This window comes from Anguilla anguilla, chromosome 10 (assembly GCF_013347855.1).
Source record: "Anguilla anguilla isolate fAngAng1 chromosome 10, fAngAng1.pri, whole genome shotgun sequence".
Taxonomy (NCBI): Eukaryota; Metazoa; Chordata; class Actinopteri; order Anguilliformes; family Anguillidae; genus Anguilla; species Anguilla anguilla.
Genome location: NC_049210.1, coordinates 25,161,150 through 25,176,599, shown reverse-complemented (window position 1 = coordinate 25,176,599; position 15,450 = coordinate 25,161,150). Strand labels below are relative to the sequence as shown.

The 15,450-nt window shown below is 38.1% G+C and overlaps 1 protein-coding gene across 1 annotated transcript in view; it reads right to left on the bottom strand.

The window, feature by feature from the left end:
• Nucleotides 1–15,450, bottom strand: part of LOC118206733 (sodium-dependent phosphate transporter 1-B-like) — a 320,116-nt gene that overhangs the window by 43,719 nt on the left and 260,947 nt on the right. Inside the window, exon 8 of the mRNA XM_035379759.1 lies at nt 10,419–10,929. Within this exon, the coding sequence (XP_035235650.1) occupies nt 10,419–10,929 (511 nt within the window). The remainder of the gene's footprint in view (nt 1–10,418; nt 10,930–15,450) is intronic.

The following is a 15,450-nucleotide window of genomic DNA, read 5'->3' as shown; positions in this document are numbered from 1 at the left end:
ACCCTGCTATTAATTGGGAAATGATGACAGGACAAGGAAAAAGTAAGGAAGAATTTTTAGATGTTATAAATTTCTGGCACAGTATGTCAATCAGCCCACAAGAGGGAAATCAATTCTGGATGTGGTGCTATGTAATGATCCGGACAGAATTTGTAGCATAGAGGTAATTAATCCATTTGGGACCAGCAATCATTCTGCAGTTAAATTTGATTTATTACGGCAAATTAACAAGGCCTCCTCTATGGCCAGAATTTTTTATTTTAGACGAGCCAATTTCAACAACATGCGTGAAAATTTAAGTAATATTGACTGGGTGAAACATCTTTACTGCAAGACTGTGAATGAAAAGTGGGGTAGGTTCAAAAGGGCTATACTTGAGGCGCAAAGTAAATTTATTCCAAAGGCAAGGAAAAGTAAGTAAGTAAGAAGTGCTCCCCCCAGCTGATAAACAAAGCCATATGGGAGAGTTTGAGAAAAAAAAAACAAAACTGTATAAGATACATAGAAATGACAGCATTGAGAGTAATAAGGCTGAATATTGTAATATGCATGCTAAGGTTAAAAAAGAACTACGGGAAGCCAAGAGGTTCTTTCAATGGCAAATTGCCCAAGATGCAAAAAGTAATCCTAATTGTTTCTTTCGACACTGTAGTAGGAAAAGGAAAGTCAAAGAGGATATCAGGTGCATCAGGAATGAAGAAGGAGCATTGCTTACCTAAGAATAAAGATGTAGCTGTTGCCTTAAATAGTAATTTTGTTGAGAATGTTACTAGAGAAGAGGTTACTAATAGACTGGAAGGCATATTCAGTACTCAGAACTCTTATGAGATATTGAAATAGAGGATAAAGTATTACTGCATGAATTACTGAAGACATTCAGTAATGCCATTAGAGGCAAGTTGGAAGTATTTCTTGAAAATAGCAACATCCTAAGAGATAGCCAGCATGGTTTTCGTAAGGGAAGGTCATGTCTGACAAACCTTCAGGTATTCTTTGAAGTGTTATAACAAGGCATATTATATTATCTACTTAGATTTGTAAAAGACATTTGATAAGGTACCACACGAGAGACCTGTTAGTAAAATGAAGACAGTAGGAATTAGAGGACGTATTTCAGAGTGGATTCGGAACTGGCTACAGGGTAGAACACAAAGAGTAGTAGTAGTACTGTTGGAAGTGGAGTCCCACAAGGATTGGTGCTGGGGCCACTGCTCTTCCTTTTTTATATCAATGACCTTGAAAGGGACATAGAAAGTACATTAGTCAAATTTGCAGATGATACAAAACTGGGAGGCTCAGCTAATAGTTTGGAAACTACTAAAGTAATCCAAGAAGATTTAAATAAAATCCAGAAGTGGGCGGGAACCTGGCAAATGAAAATTAATATTGCCAAATGTAAAGTTCTGCATGTGGGAAATAAAAAGATTAGGCAGGATTACTTTAAGGGAGGAACAAAATTGGAATGTGCTCAGTTTTAAAAAGACTTGGGAGTAATGGTTGATTAAAGCCTTTCTGGTTCTAGGCACTGTGCTGTAGCAATAAAAAAGGCCAACAGGATGCTGGGATATATTGCTAAATGTATTGAGTATAAATCAAGGATGTTATACTTATTGTATATGATACATTTGTTAGATCACACTTAGAGTATTATTGTTTACAGTTCTGGGGACCGTACTACAAGAAAGATATAGAGGCTCTGGAAAAAGATCAAAGATGAGCAACAAAATTGATTCCTGGTATGAAATATAAAAGCTATGAGGAAATACTTAAGATGCTTAACCTCTTCAAGCTTAGTAGAAGGAGACTCAGTGGTGATTTGATTGAGGCTTTTAAATTCATAAAGGGGATCAACAAAGTGAACTACAAGAGATTATTCAGATTGAGTTCTGTTAGTAGAACGAGGGAACATAAATGGAAATTTACTCTGTAAAGTGTCTTTTTGACAGTTTACTGTAAAATGCACTATACAAATAAAACTGAATTGAATTTAATAACATAATGATCAGAACAGGCCATTCAGCCCAATAATGCTTGCCATTTTCCTGAATAAATTAGTGCTCTGATTACCGACAGACTAGATAGCATCTAATACTACATGACCTGGCAGGCTATTCCACACATTGACTACTCTCTGTATGAGTATCGCTGGCTGATATCAGCAAGGTAGCTTGCCAACTGGTTAAAATGTTCCTAGGGCTCTAGTTAGGAAGGGCTCAGTTGGGTCTTATTGCAGACTGAGTCAGTGGCAATTCAAGTTTGAGTTAATACGGAGACCAAGAACGGTTGAGATGATTCAAGACTGAGACCAGTTTGTGCTTTCATTTTCAAGTTAATGCACACACTTATATGGAAGCACATCTGGATGGATATGTATTTTCAATTTGAATTTTGGAAGGGTTTTTGCGTGACCACGTGGGTATGATATTGCAAATGGAAGTGAATTGAATTTGATTTATGTCACTCTTGTGCCACAAAAACATTAAAATGAAAAGATAAATGAGAAATCATTTTTGTCATGGATAATGTCGTTACAATAAGAAACTGTCATTTTAAATGCGGTTATTCATTTTAAGTATGATTGGGCTGTATAGAGGGTGAGAAAAATTGAATATGGAATGGACTGCATTTAAATTTAAAAATTTTCAGATTGTGCATACATTAACTTGAAAATGAAAATGGGTCAGCACTCTTAAATTGGTCAAATCCATTTGACTTTTCAGTCCTGGATGAGCTGCCAACTCTACCATTCAATGAGAACCTTGACCTCCCTCCTGCCTTCTCTGAGGTCTGCTTCGCCATTAGGTGACTAACGAACTACAAAACTCTGGGAACCTGATTCCATCCCTGCTGAGCCCCAGAAGCAGAGGGGGCTATCTCAGTACCGCCAAAGCAGTCCACCTGTTAATCTCCCTGGAATGGCACTAAGAGAGAAATCCCCCAATGCAAATATTATCACAATGTATAAAAACAAGAGGGACAGATCCATCAGCAGCAACACTAGGGGCTTATTGCTCCTCTCCATTGCTCTGTTCCTCAGCTGTCCAAAGGATGACAAGAGCTACTGGACAATATGCATCTACACACTCAGGGCTCCAGACTAACTTTTTACATTGGTTGCACTGGTGCGCCTAACTTTTTCATTTAAGTGCACCAGCACATAATTTAGGTGCACCCAAAATTTTTCACCGTGCCTTTTGGTGCCGCAGTAATACATTTTAAGCGTTACCTTTTTTGTCAGTTCCAATACACATTGGTAATTTCTTAACACATTATGTAAATGATAGTAAACAGGAATAAAGGTGCAGATAAATGTTTTTTCTTTATTTAAATCACAGCACAAACAAGAAATCAAAATAACCTCAATTGTTTAAAAAATAAACTTAAAAAGTACTGATATATAAGTGCTTGACAAACTCAAATAAATAAATCAAACTCAAATAACTAAAAAAGTGTGCGCTGCTCCCGGAGGAGTACAGGGCACGGTTTCACACATACATGCCTTATTTTTTTCCCCACCCGCATTCAGCGAAGAAGAATATCAGGGTCAGAGCCAATCTGAGGCAGAGTAGGGGTGGGTCTTTGCAGAATGCGGGTGGAAAAAAAAAAAAACACTACACACATATACACACTGTAGACTACTACGACGGAGTATTAGGGCCACATTGAGGGGGAAAAAATTCGGAGATTTCGAGAATAAGGTCGTAATATTACGAGAATAAAGTCGTAATTGAGAAAAAAGTCATAATATTACGAATATTCTCGTAATATTATGACTTTTTTTCTTGTAAAATTACGACTTTATTCTCATAATAGTATGACTCTTTTTCTCGTTAAATTCCGACTTTATTCTCGTAATATTACGACCTTATTCTCGAAATCTCCGAATTTTCCTCTGTGGCCATAATACTCCGTTATAACACACAGAGCAAGACCTGATAATGTCAGGCATACCGGTGCGACCAATGAAAATGTTTAGTCGCACTTGGTCGCAGATTTTTGGTCGCATGTGCAACCAAAATGGTTGCACTCTGGATCCTTGCCACTTCTCTGTGGGTGCAAAATATGAACACTCGACAGCTATCACTTGAAACAGCTTGAATTTTTTCATGTAAGATACCTCCAGCACATTCTTAAAGTGGTCTGGCAGGATCTTGTGCCACACTTGGAGCTCCTACAGAGGGTTAACTGTAGGAGCATAGAGGTGACCATCACCCACCACCAACTCGGTCATACCATCCAGATGGCAGCAGACAACCTGCTGCAAAAGGTCCTGTACAGACCACTACAAGGACCACCTTAAGGAATAACTGATGATCTCCTTAAAGAAGTGTGGAGTAAACCCTCCCACACTGTGAACAGGAACTTTCCCAGCAGCAAAGCACCTTTAATGACAACCATGGAGATGTCTTCTGAAGTCACCTCGTGCCCGGTATCCTTCAAAGAATAGCCAGATTTCAGACAGATTCGCATAGGCATATAGGGAATGGAGTTACTGGTCGGTTTGCAGTACATTTCCCTTTCCCATTCCCTACTCATTTCCCTTATCATTCACCCTGTTATGGTCTGACCCTAGACAGGATCACAACAAAACTGGGGGCTCATCCGGGATATAAACCCAGGACCTCTCGCACCCCAAGCGAGAATCATACCCCTAGACAAAAGCCTAATCAAGTAATTTCCCCTGAAGCCTATTCCTGTTATAGGTGAACCTTTTGAGAAAATTAGAATAGATTGTGTTGGTCCTCTCCAAAGACTGAAGTTCGGTCACACATATATGTTAACCTTAATATGTGCTGCAGCACAGTACCCTGAAGCTGTACCTCTGCATACACTTAAAGCCCATGATATTGTGAAATCTGTGATTAAAGGCTCTATCTTACACCCGGCGCAAAGCGGCGCCAAGTGCAACGCAAGTGTCTTTGCTAGTTTCAGACCAACGCAGTCATTTTCCCGTCCAGCGCCCACGTTGTTTAAATAGCAAATGTACTTGGACCCATCTGAGCGCCCATGTTGTTAAGTTGGTCTTAAAATGAGGTGTGGTCAGGCACATTGTTGGCGCATTGCTATCTTGAGGCAGCGGAAAGCTGCGCGATTGACCAACAAAAACCTGGTCTTAAGTCAATGGCGCAGCATTTTACTGTTATTTTAAGTGCACATTATTAAGATAGTAATATGCACCTACATAGGCGGGTGCACAATGCGCGATATTTTTTAAAAATACATGTCATAATGGTTAGTCATAATATTTATCAGAATTAGCTTTCCTACTACTTGGCAAATCCGCCATTATTATAGCAATACGCACCTGGCTTTTAAAGGGAATGGGAGATGACACTCTGATTGGTTTATTTCAAGTTACGCACAAAACACACCTATGATTAATTAAGAGACTAAGTACAACCCCTTTGAACCATGTGCCTTACTTTGCACTCAGATTATCCGCCTTTAAACTAGCAAAAGTGGATTTGGACATGCCCTAAATGCACTTGCGCCATGCGCTTTAGACTGTGCGCTTAGATCGTTAAAATATAGCCCTAGGTTCTGTTCCACTTTTGGGCTACCAAAATTCATTTGGTCAGATCATGGTTCCAATTTCATGTCCAAAAACATGCCATGTTTGGCAAAGTCTTGAAACATTTGAATGTTAAACATCAAGTTGCTAGTGCGTATCATCCAGAGTCTCAGGGAGAAATGTTTCATCAGACTTTGAAATCCATGCTCCAAATGTATTGCTTAAACCAAGGAAGATTGAGAGGATGGAATTCCTCTCCTCCTTTTTGCTATATGTACCATGGTGCAGGAATCCCTTGGTTTTAGTCCATCTGAGTTGGCATTTGGACATACAGCTTGCGTTTTTCACATAAATATGTTAAAGTCCAACTATTCCAGTTGTTCCCGTTTCAGCAGAATATGCTATTGAAATCGACGGCCTTAGTCAAGGCGGTAATTCTCTTTCTGTGCCCAATTAAAGACATTCTAAGCTCTTCCATCTAAATTGCCTTATTTGTCAAATTCTGATATTTTACATTTGATTCAAAAATATCCCTGCCTCTTCTCAGATATTCCATCCAGAACTAATGCTCTGAAACATGACATTGATCATGCTCTGATCAAACAGAATGCATATTGTACAAACCCCACTAAATGATCCAGTATGAAAAAAGAAACTGATTATCTTGTTGATAATGGTCTTACTGTTTCCAGTTCAAGCCCATGGCATTTTCCCTGCCTACTGGGGTCTAACAGGATGGAACATTCCATTTTTGTACAGATGACAGAAAAATGTATGCTTTGACAAAAGCTGATTCTTTTTCTCTCCCAAGAATGGAAGATTGTGTAGACAGGATTGGTAATGCAAAATATGTAGCAAAATTAGATCTCCTAAAAGGTTACTGGCAAGTTATTTTATTTGATTGTCGGACAAGTAAGGATTAATTAAGAATATGTTTATTTTCCGAATCCAACAATCAATGCCCTTGTTAAAATGTTCAGCACTCTAAATACTGAACCAAGCGATATTGTGTGCTAGAACCCCTCACTTAACCTACATGTAAAATATATTTTATTTGATTTAATTTACCAATTACATCGCCAAATTCATTGATAGGTCTGTCTACAGAAAACTGGTGGAATCAACCAACAAGTCAAAACAAGCTCTATATCAGGTTTCAAGACTAAATAATTGAATTTAATACGAAGTAATCAATTAGATTAATGAATTGAAATCAGACAAGAAAACCAGCTAAAAACACACACAACCAAGGAACCACCACTAAAATAAAAAGAGGAAACTCTTCTTCTTCAAGGCTCAGAAATCAAATGCAACACAACACTTTTTCCTGTGGTCATCTTAAATACCTTACCCAGCATGGCTTGTTTGCCCTGATTGGGTGATGCCGAGTTAAGGTTTAGGAGAGAAGGGAGGGGGGTCCGACTAATTTATGGCAAGGACTGGCCTACCTAAAGATTGCATTCAAACTAAAAGTAATGGAAAATATTAGGCATGCAGGGTCTCTAACCGCCAATATGGTGTCCTGTGTCATATGGTTTTGTCTCTTCTGAGGAGGTGAGACCCATAGATTGTCAGCCTAGATTAGAGTATCAGTGGAATTTAAAATGGCCCCAATCACATTTGCTTTGATGCTTGTGATGGGGAGGCCAGGCCACATTCTTATTCACTGTTTTCCTCTTTAAGTCCAAAATCTAAACACTACATATCCTACATGATCATGCAACAGAGATGTCAGCTTTTACTACGCCAGATAGTTTCCTACACTACACTGTAATGACTTTTGATTTAAGAAATGCCCCTGCCACCCTTCAAAGATTAATGAATCAGGTTCTGGCTCATACTGATAATGTGAAACCTGTCTGGATGATGTTGTTATATACTCAGCCACGTGGGGTAGTCACCTGGAAAAGTGTGAATTTGGCCTTGGTACCATGACTTATTTCTGTTAGCAGGTTGGTCAAGGTACCATTCGACCACTGGACACAAAGGTCCAGGCCATTAATGTTTTTCCTGATATATATATACAGTATATTTGGGGTATCTCCAAGATTTGTACATCTGGAACAATGCTTTCTCCTCCAATTTGGTTCTATGGAGGAGAAATATACTTGACATTTATGTGATTTGTAAGAGCTCAACTATGGAGCTGGAACATTTTTTTCTATATATGAACACTTATATGGATTAAATTCAGTTAGATTTATTCATCGCATTGATCCAGTCAAAGTCAGCTTTCTTTGCCCACAACTCTTTTTAAGAAAGAAACTGCAAAAAACAGCCTTCTGCATGCCATTTTCATCCAGTTCCTTACAAAAAAGGACTTACCATATAGTCAATTCTTATGTCTATGTCATATATGTTCTGATGATGCAGAATTTGTTGTTCAATCTATCCATCTGTATAAATTTTTTTACAGCATGGCTATCCTTATACTTGGTTACCCTCAGCTCAAGGTTTGTTTGTTTTAGAAAGGATTTTGCCACATCGAAGGGGTGGTGACTGGGATGGTAGATTATTACAAAGAGAAGCCTTTTGGATTTTTGAACTTAACACTCTCTTTCCTTTGAGACGAATGAGGAATTGGGCTTTTCTTGTATTCTTTACAATAACCCTTGTCACGCATTGTCTTTTCTTTACATACGTTGTGTTGTTTTGTACATAAAGGTAATTAGCATGAAATTATCTTTTGCAGCTTTCCACTATTGTTAGGGCCTGCATGTGTCAATTGCCTCAATAATGAGCCGGGATCATTGAGGAGCACCATTATTAAAAACATGGCGGGCTATATTTTGATTATGTGCACCTTTTTAAATTAGGCTTGGTCGGAGTCTGGGTCTGAATCTTGGCCTACAGCTCAGAGTTGCCTAATGTCTATAGTCCACGTTGTTTGTTGTCTACAATCTGCTCATCTTGACCACCATCATCACCATCTTTTCTTACAAAATTTTCTGTAACATGTTAAATTGCCAATAGTAGGTAAGTAACCTTAGTGTTACTTTTATATAAAGTTATTTTAGATAAGAGTGCAGATTGTAAGGATAGCCAGCGATTAGCCCAGTTTCTAACTCAAAACATCTGTAAGGAACTGTAGGACTTTTAGACAAGAGGACCATCTTGCGTGGGCTACGTCTACCCGCCTGATGAGATCCTGCTAAACCTGTATATACGCTTCAAACTCCTTTAGGACAAACCGATCTAACTCCCTGCTTTGCTATATAATGAACACCTTCTTGCCTTTTATATATCACTTTGTGCTTTGGGTTGTGGTTGTTACTGAGGTTGCTTCTTGTTACGTCTGATAGCATACACCTGGTTATTATAATGCTGGTGAGTTACGGGTCATGACACTTGCATGTTCTTTTTCAAAAAAACACTTGTGACCTGTGCAGTGAGAGCACTGAGGAAAGCTGTATGCTGAAAATTTGTGGAATCCTTAAACAGTGTGTAGACAGCATTTTTCTCTACTTTGGATCTTTCCTTTTAATAAATGAGAAGCTGTAAGCTGTAAATGAGCTAGGTTAACAACCTTGCTAGCAGCAATCTAATCTACTGGCATGATCATAGATATGAAGGTTTTTTTCCTAGCTAAATACTGTTTCAGATGTAATGTTTTGCTTGCTAATGCATTTTGTAAATACTAAAAATTTCTGATATTTATCTTCTGCAAGGTTGATAGAGAGCTAACCACAAGTTTTGGGACACGCAAGTCAGAACATATGTTTTTGTTTCAATGAGGCTGCTGGGTGGTTCATCCAGCTAAGGCACGGTTCTACTGCAAGACTGAGCACCACAATCCAGGATAAAATCCTTTTAATGCCAATGTTTTGTGTTTGATGAAAAAAAAATCCATCCTATCTAAATTTGATAGGACTTTGCTGTTTATCATCACTAGCTAGAGTAAAACTTTTACCAATTCCTATCTTTTTGCTCTATGTTACAATATAACATAAGGTTTTGGATTTGCTTTTGTTTAAAATGAATAATAAAAACAAACAAACAAATAAAGAAAGTCTGTGGATTGCTGTTGATTGATGGAAAAATTTGATATGTAACATTAGCTAACATTAGTCAAGTTAGAAAAGCATATAAATCAGGCATTCCATTACATTACAGAATTTTGTTGCTTCCAGTTTTGTGATGTTTCACCACATCTAGGTAATGTCAGACTAGCTTTTCAGCTAACTAGCTAATGTCAGCTGGGCAATGTTTGCTAATGGTAGCTATTGCTGTGTGAATACACTGGCAATGGCTGGTGTATATTCATCAGACAACTCATAGAGTAATTGTAAAAGAATAACATATGTTCCAGAAACATGAGCTTCCATGTAATTACTGGTAGTATGGAATATATAAACAGGAGAAAACACGTCCCCCAATGTCCCCTGAAAGTTTTGAACTTTATATTATATCATTACCCAATAGGGATGTTGCTTGAACATCCCTGAAAAATTCTAATTACTGTAAATGTCATACTGTAACCAAACAATGTCCTTCCAAGGAATTTAATAACATCCTAAGAACATTTTTGGTGATGCCACATCATAACTTGTCCTAAATCAGAACATACCAAAATGTCCTCAGTTAGCTGGGAAACAATTGATTGAAGAAGTAATATTAAAGATTGATTTTCATGATCTTTCATTTCTTTTTTTTCATTATATTGCTTTACTGAAATGCCATCATGAAGGCAGCATTTTTCTCCTTTACAAGCATATTTTTGAGAATGGCTACAATGTTTAAAAACTATACCAGTGTATTTGCATTAATATTTAGCCAACCTTTGGAAAAAAAAGTTTTGCAGAACAATTTACATTCCAAATTGGTTAACATATCATTGTAAATCAATATGCTGCTTATTATAAAATAAATACCATGCACCTGCCCTTTTCATAATCATCTTTTTTACCTGACATCGTTGCCTCCATGAGCAAAGGACCCAAAGCAGGCAGTAAGAATCTGCAGGAACTGAAAGAGCAGAGAGACTTCTGGCCGGTCAATCTCCAACGCATCCTCTTCAAGTGACTTCTCACTGCTAGCTTCTTGACTTGCATCCAACACCACCTCACCCAGATGATCCGGTGGCCTACTCTCAGTCACTGCGCTGAAGTAGCCGATATAATTGTTTGTGGACATTTGTTTTTTCTCCTTATCTCCATCGTCAGCAGGCTTGACATCTCCGTCCTTCTGCTTGAAGTCGTTGTGCATGCCACAGATAGCCATAGTATACGAAGTGTAGCTGTTGTTGCGGCGGATGGTTCGATCCCCCTCACCCATACAGTCACCCACCTTAGCCAGGTGCAACTTGTGCAGGAGATCCTTGTACAGGCCAGAGTCTTTATGTATGGTGTGGTAATGGCTGTAGCCATTGTTGGAAAGTTCATTACTATTGCTGAACTGGACTTGATCCTTGCTGCAGACTGTAGGTGCAAACAGAAAAATTCAGTATTATCAATGACAGTAGAGATAAAAGATAATTCTACCTCTACTGTCAGAAAGTTAAAAAAAGTATTTGATTTTAAGACCCATATGCTTGATAAAAAAATAAATAGTAAGGTCATAGCAACAACTGGAGAACATAATAATAATAACAATATCAATAATAAATAAATAAAAAATAATGATGCATTGCTGCAAAACGCGTGAGGCCTATTTTTGTGTGCATGTCGAGTTTGTAGTGACAGGTAAAACAGGCAGCTCCTGTAATGGTTTGGGGAGGGGAGGATACGACCGAACGCAAACAAATATTCCGAATATAAGAGGGGCTCTTTAAGTTGAGCGGGGGGGGGGGGTGTTCAACCAGTAGGTCTCGTGAGAGACAGGGAAAGGAAATAAACAAACAAAATGAAGTAAGATAAATGAACAGAAAATTCAACCTCACACTGAGGTAAGGTAAGATAGGAGCAAAACAAAGGCTGACAGACAGTAGCGTGAATCAAGTCACCAGAAACCCACTATCAGTATCACAACTAACTCAAAACTTTGCTCCAAGCTATACCGACTTACCAAGTCTTTTCTTTTCTGAATTACCAAGCACCTTACCGGCTCTATGCGAAATGAGAATTAGACACAAAAGCAATGAGGTGCTCTTAGAGGGGAGTTATATAGAATGACCACCAGATGGAAGTAATTGACCATAATTAGGACGCCGCCAATAAGCTCCGTAGTAGTAAGAAGAGTACTGCACGTGTATCAACTAAATACTCATGCTCGTTTGCTGAAAAGAGAATAGCTCTCGAAATGAGTAGCCGAGTAGCCTGTATAGCACAAAGGAATACGAAATCATGACAGCTCCTTAATCAGTTGCAATGGAATAATGTGGACTCACACGCCTGGAAGAAACCACCCCTATGGTTGCATAATGTGTATAACTGAAGTGGCAGTGATATTAGCATTACTGAATTTTTTCCTCTGTACTTTTTATTATTCCTCTCCCTCTTCTTGGAGACCAAGATAGAAATGTTTTAAATTCTTAAAAGGGATTTCACAAATTGCACTGTAAAGTTTTTTTCACATTCAGTTCTTCCAGTAAAAAATTAACTAAAGAAAAATTGAGCATGGATATCATCAAGTATTTCTTTACATAGAGAGTTTTCAATGTGTGGAGCAGCTTGCCAGGGCCCTGTGGCTAACTGAGTTAACCTGATTAATTTGTTGATATTTTGGATTTTTGGTTTCACAAAGTAAGTTCACTATTCAGCCAGACGTGTAACTCGGCTCCTGCCCCAGCACATTTCAAATGCTGTTTGCAATACTGAAAATATAATATTTTTTTCAACATACAAAAATGCCAAGTTACTCACACATACAAAGCACTGTCTATAAGTCATTTATTCAAACTGGCAAAATATAGCCCTGCCATTAAAAGTATTGATATCAAAATTACGCCAAGTTACTGTACTACAAGCAGTACTGGCTATCTTACCTCACACAAATTAAAGAAGCGGTATTCCAAAGCAGTGCTACCCAATGTTTCCTAAATTGTTTCAAGACACTTGGCCCAGTTTATATACAACCGGTAAAGTTACCAACCGGACCGAATTGCAGATGTTAGAGAGCAATTTCGCAGGCGCCTGTATGTGTAGTAATGTTATACACTCAGTGTGTCGTCTTGTTAGCAAGGTAGCTAACGTAAAACACGGTGAAAATGCGGAAAGCGGAACTGTGTAAAGTGTGGGTTTATTTTATTTGGATTTCAGAAGAGTAAATGAGTGTCCCGCGAAGATTTTACAGATACAAAAGCAATAGTTAAATGTTACATTTTTAGTTAGCCAGCAAGCCAGCATAATGAGTAAGAGATCTGCTTCAGTCGGAGGGGGGATTTCAGCTCGGATATGTCAGTTCTAAAGGCAAAGGCAGTGCCCAGTAAGCTATGAGGGAAGCAGATGTTAGAGGTGCAAAGTTGAACTATTTTAAAACGTGCAAACTTATGTTTATTTTGTGTGTGTATCCGATGATTTTATTGGTTGATGTACGTAAAATGACCAATGGGGAGACATATTCTTTGTGGGCTAGGAGCATTTCAGGCAGGAAAATGAAGAAGAAGGGAGAAGAAGGAAAAATCGCAAAATCCCCTAGGTTTGGGGCTTTATTGTGTGGAAATGTGAAGTGGTTTGTGAATTATGTTTGTTGAAATGGGCTCAGAAGGTACAGAAATGAATGTTTGTAAGAGTTGAGAGTCTGTGGTCATTGTGGTTATTCCTGAAAAGTGCCAAACTCTCTGTAACTTGGCAGGATGGCATACCTTCCATCTCAATAATAAGCTTTATTTGTATAATGCCTTTCATACATACAATGCAACACAAAGTGATTCACATTGGAGAAGAATGAAAACAAACAAAATTAAAGCCGCAAGCGGCGTTGGGACGGGTCCTATGGAGCGATTTTAAAATGGTTTTGTCCTCATGATCATATACCTTCACCCAACATATCTACTGAGTATCACAATGATTGTATAAAATATTGATGACTTATGGCCAATTTTGTGCTAAGAGACGGTGTCGGATTACTTAACACTTAGATGGCATGTCGTAACACTTAGATGGCCTGGCGTGTATGTAGAGCTGCAGCGCTTCCACACCACAACTAAAAAAGGCGTGAGACTAGTGTTGTCACAAAACCATCATTTTGACTTTGATACCGATACCAGGTTTAGTATCACGATACTTGATACTGAAATGATACTTGATACTTAAATGATACTGATTCGATACTCGGTACCTAACGATACTGAAATTACCTTAAGAGAACAGAAACGTAATGTCCACCAGGGTTGACCTCATTTTCGAATTTCGAGGTTTATTAACAACCTTTAAGTTGAAGCCTGTTCAACATATTAATAAGCATAGGGCTATAGTGTCACAACACTAAACAACAGAAAAATATATTAACCCTCTGGGGTCGAGAGCTCGACAGGATGAAATTAACTTTCGTTTCTATTTGGATGATTAACTTCACGTGCTGTTATCATACAGACGCAACAAAAACATTGTCAGAAACCTTAGAATCGCGACTTTTCAATGCGCCCATTGGCAAATGATATAAATTGTTTTAAATGTTCCAAATTTGATTAATTAGATCATGTATGCTTCGCTAAACTTTACTCATTACTATGTGAATTTCGCTCAGCAGGCAGTCCGCCCAAATCGCATTCACATGTTAACAACATTATAATTACTCTCCATAGAAGGAGACTAAAGGAGGGGCGATGCGAGATCCATGGGAGAAATGTCTGCGAAAGCGGGATAGAATGTCACAGAGTGTCGCCTAATTCACTTCTTTTGAGGTGAACATTTCGTTTAATTTTGGAAAATGGTCCGTCCGGAAGCTGACACTGATGAAGAGCTTCATGCGTAAGTATATTTCTTATGATCATATTGGTAAATATGTGTACTGTATTGCAACGTATCTGTGTGTTTGTAGGAATATCCAGCAATGTGCGCATTTGTAAATTCCCACACTATGAACGATTCGTACTATTGCATCTCAAAATTATAGGCTAGGCTCTCTGCGTCTGGTTGTGTTAGAAGTATCTTTGTTTGTATATGATGTCACATTTCATAAATTTTGTTTTCATTAGTTAGTGGTTTGTCCCTTTTTTGTAAGGCACATTTAATTTTCACCTGTTGAAGGAAATGTGCTATATAAATAAAGTTTGATTTGATTTCACATTTCCTAACAATTTTGTTTTTATTATATTTGCAGTTGATCAGGAAACATGGCCTAGTTCACCACTAGCTAAGAGGCCAGGCAGACGTTGCAAGAGTACACCAGTCTCATCTCATCTTCCATGCAGTTTACTTCAATAAATGTTCTAAAATCAAAAGTTGTCTTTGTTTCTGTCTTCTAAATGGCTCACTGAGTCTTTGTCTTTAGTGGTGGGGAGGCATGCGGCCAGGTGTGAATAGCCTACTTAGCTGGCAGGTATTCCTACCCAATGCATATTCATTACAGAAAGGCCATTTGCCCTCCCATTCTCACCTGGTGTTGAAAAATAATAGTCACAACACTAACTTTTAGCAATTTATTTTATATTTCTCATTGGATTTGCTAAAATATTTTGTCATCTTTTGATACCCAAGACCTTGAAGAACACATTTCAGTGACCAAAAGTCTTATTCACTATTGTTTAGTGTGTTTTATTACAACATTCCTGTGCATGTTCAAAACTACTGTTTACAGTTTGTGTGTTTTTAGAGCAGTTTACAATCCACACATGATTATGACCTACTTACTGCTGCCATATTGTTGTAGCTGAGTTTGTGCTGAAAACAAAGATATGAAACACTTTGGAATCACTGTATATAAAGTTGATGAAATTTACACAAATGTCAGAGCATCGCACAATCACCAGTGTGCCTCATTTTACCCTTAGACCCCAGAGTGTTAAATATATTTCAAAAATTAAACAATTGTAAACTAAATAATCTTTAAACAGGTCT